The sequence below is a fragment of the Entamoeba dispar genome, genomic scaffold (assembly GCF_000209125.1).
Source record: "Entamoeba dispar SAW760 scf_1105229457915 genomic scaffold, whole genome shotgun sequence".
NCBI lineage: Eukaryota > Evosea > Mastigamoebida > Endamoebidae > Entamoeba > Entamoeba dispar.
In genome coordinates, this window is record NW_001852931.1 from 34,427 (window position 1) to 36,124 (window position 1,698).

Here is a 1,698-nt window from a genome sequence, read left to right on the forward strand (position 1 = left end):
GGGTGGTATCTAAATGAAACTATTCCTCAAAGAAAACAAAATAAAACAATCCAAGTACCAAAGAACACTTCTCAGTTTTTCTTTGTGATTAATGAACAACTTCTCATAACAAAATATGAATCAATAAAATTAAATCTCCCTATTATTTCTTTTGAAATCAATAATTATGATGAATTCCTTAAATTTAATGGGGTGTTTAATCTTAAGACTAATAAGTTTGTTACTTCTAGAAAACAAGAAGAACTAGCAAATAAATTTAAAAACATACAACCATTCTCAAAAATATCTGGTGTTGATAAAGGTGATAAAAAAGAATTTCAACAATTTATAGTATTTAAGTTATATGATAAAGAAGAACCAGAAATTATAAGTAGAACATCATTTAAACCATTTAATGAATTGTATAAAGAAGTGAATAACCAAACAGATATAGAAACTTCCAAACAAGATGATTTAAAAGAACGTATGAGACAAATGGAATTAGATATAAATTCAAGAATTCAAAAAATGAAAGAAGAATTAATTAAAGATAAACAAAATAAAATTACAGAAGAAGATATTAAAAAAGAATCTATTTTATATAAAAATGGTATGTTAATGAAAATATTTAAAGAAAATAATAAAATTAATGTTAATTATAAAATTGATCCAAATGATTCAATATTACTCTGTTTATGTCAAGAAAGGAATTTACAAGAAATAGATAACTTAATGAATACTAATGAATTTAAAAGAGTATTTAGTTGGAAACGTGGTGAAGGACCATTAAGTATAAGTTCATTAGATCTTCAATATCCTAAAGTAAGTATTTTTATTGAAACAGTTGATAAGAGTATTTTCGGATTTTGTGCATTATATCAAGAAGGGAAATATACTAAAGGATGGTTTGTCTCATTAGAAAATCCACAATCAATTAGTCCATTATCATATGAAAAAAATAACCCAAATAATATTTTTATTATTCCATCAAGTTCATGTTATGGAATAGTTCTTGTAGGTGGAAGTTTAACAATACTAACAACATACATTAACATTTCTCATCATTTTAAGAAGAGTTTTAATATACCATTTGAACTCGAATTTTTTATGAATCTAAGTAATAAATCAGTAATTGAACATAATGCAATACAAATATATTCATGGAAATAAAAAATTATTATTAATTACAATATTTTTGTAATATTTATTTTAATTATAATCAAAATCAAGAATAAATATTAAATTAAGGTTAAATAACTTCAACTATTGTTCAAATGAGAATTTTTTTCTCATCCTTCACTCTCTGAAGAGTCTAACTCTTCTGGTTATAATCAAAATTAAAATTATAAAAATGAATTAAATTGAACATATATGAAGAATTAATTTTTTGAATTCATTTTTAGATATTTCTTTTTTTCCAGTCACAAATTCAATCATTTGCTGTTCATTGTAATCATTCATAATAGCAATAAACTGAAACTGAACTAATACATCTCTAAATTTTCTTAAAGGAGAACGAATAGTAGAATAACAAATACTACGAGAAACATCAATACTAACAATTGCTAAATCATTATAAATATGAAACAAATCAACTCCTACTGTATTAGATAATATATAACCCATACGTTTAACAAAATTATGAATTTTATCTATTGAAGGTGCACGCAACATATTTTTATTAATTAATCCAATACATTTTTGAAGTGACTTTAATTT

At 22.9% G+C, this 1,698-nt stretch overlaps 2 protein-coding genes across 2 annotated transcripts in view, besides 3 other annotated features; one reads left to right on the top strand and one right to left on the bottom strand.

Moving 5' to 3' along the window:
• Nucleotides 1-187: 187 nt before the first annotated feature.
• EDI_298440 (uncharacterized protein) lies at nucleotides 188-1,149 on the top strand (the record flags this gene model as incomplete). Its single annotated transcript, XM_001733971.1, has 2 exons — nucleotides 188-215; nucleotides 239-1,149. The coding sequence occupies 2 exons, from the start codon at nucleotides 188-190 to the stop codon at nucleotides 1,147-1,149; spliced, it is 939 nt and encodes a 312-aa protein (XP_001734023.1).
• Nucleotides 557-645: a sequence feature (AT_rich).
• Nucleotides 1,144-1,226: a sequence feature (AT_rich).
• A 78-nt stretch (nucleotides 1,227-1,304) lies between these two features.
• Nucleotides 1,305-1,342: a sequence feature (AT_rich).
• Nucleotides 1,336-1,698, bottom strand: part of EDI_298450 (uncharacterized protein) — a gene marked incomplete at both ends in the record, with an annotated part of 1,032 nt that continues 669 nt past the window's right edge. The window contains one exon of the mRNA XM_001733181.1: nucleotides 1,336-1,698. This exon is cut by the window's right edge and continues 669 nt beyond it. Coding sequence (XP_001733233.1) covers nucleotides 1,336-1,698 — 363 coding nt within the window.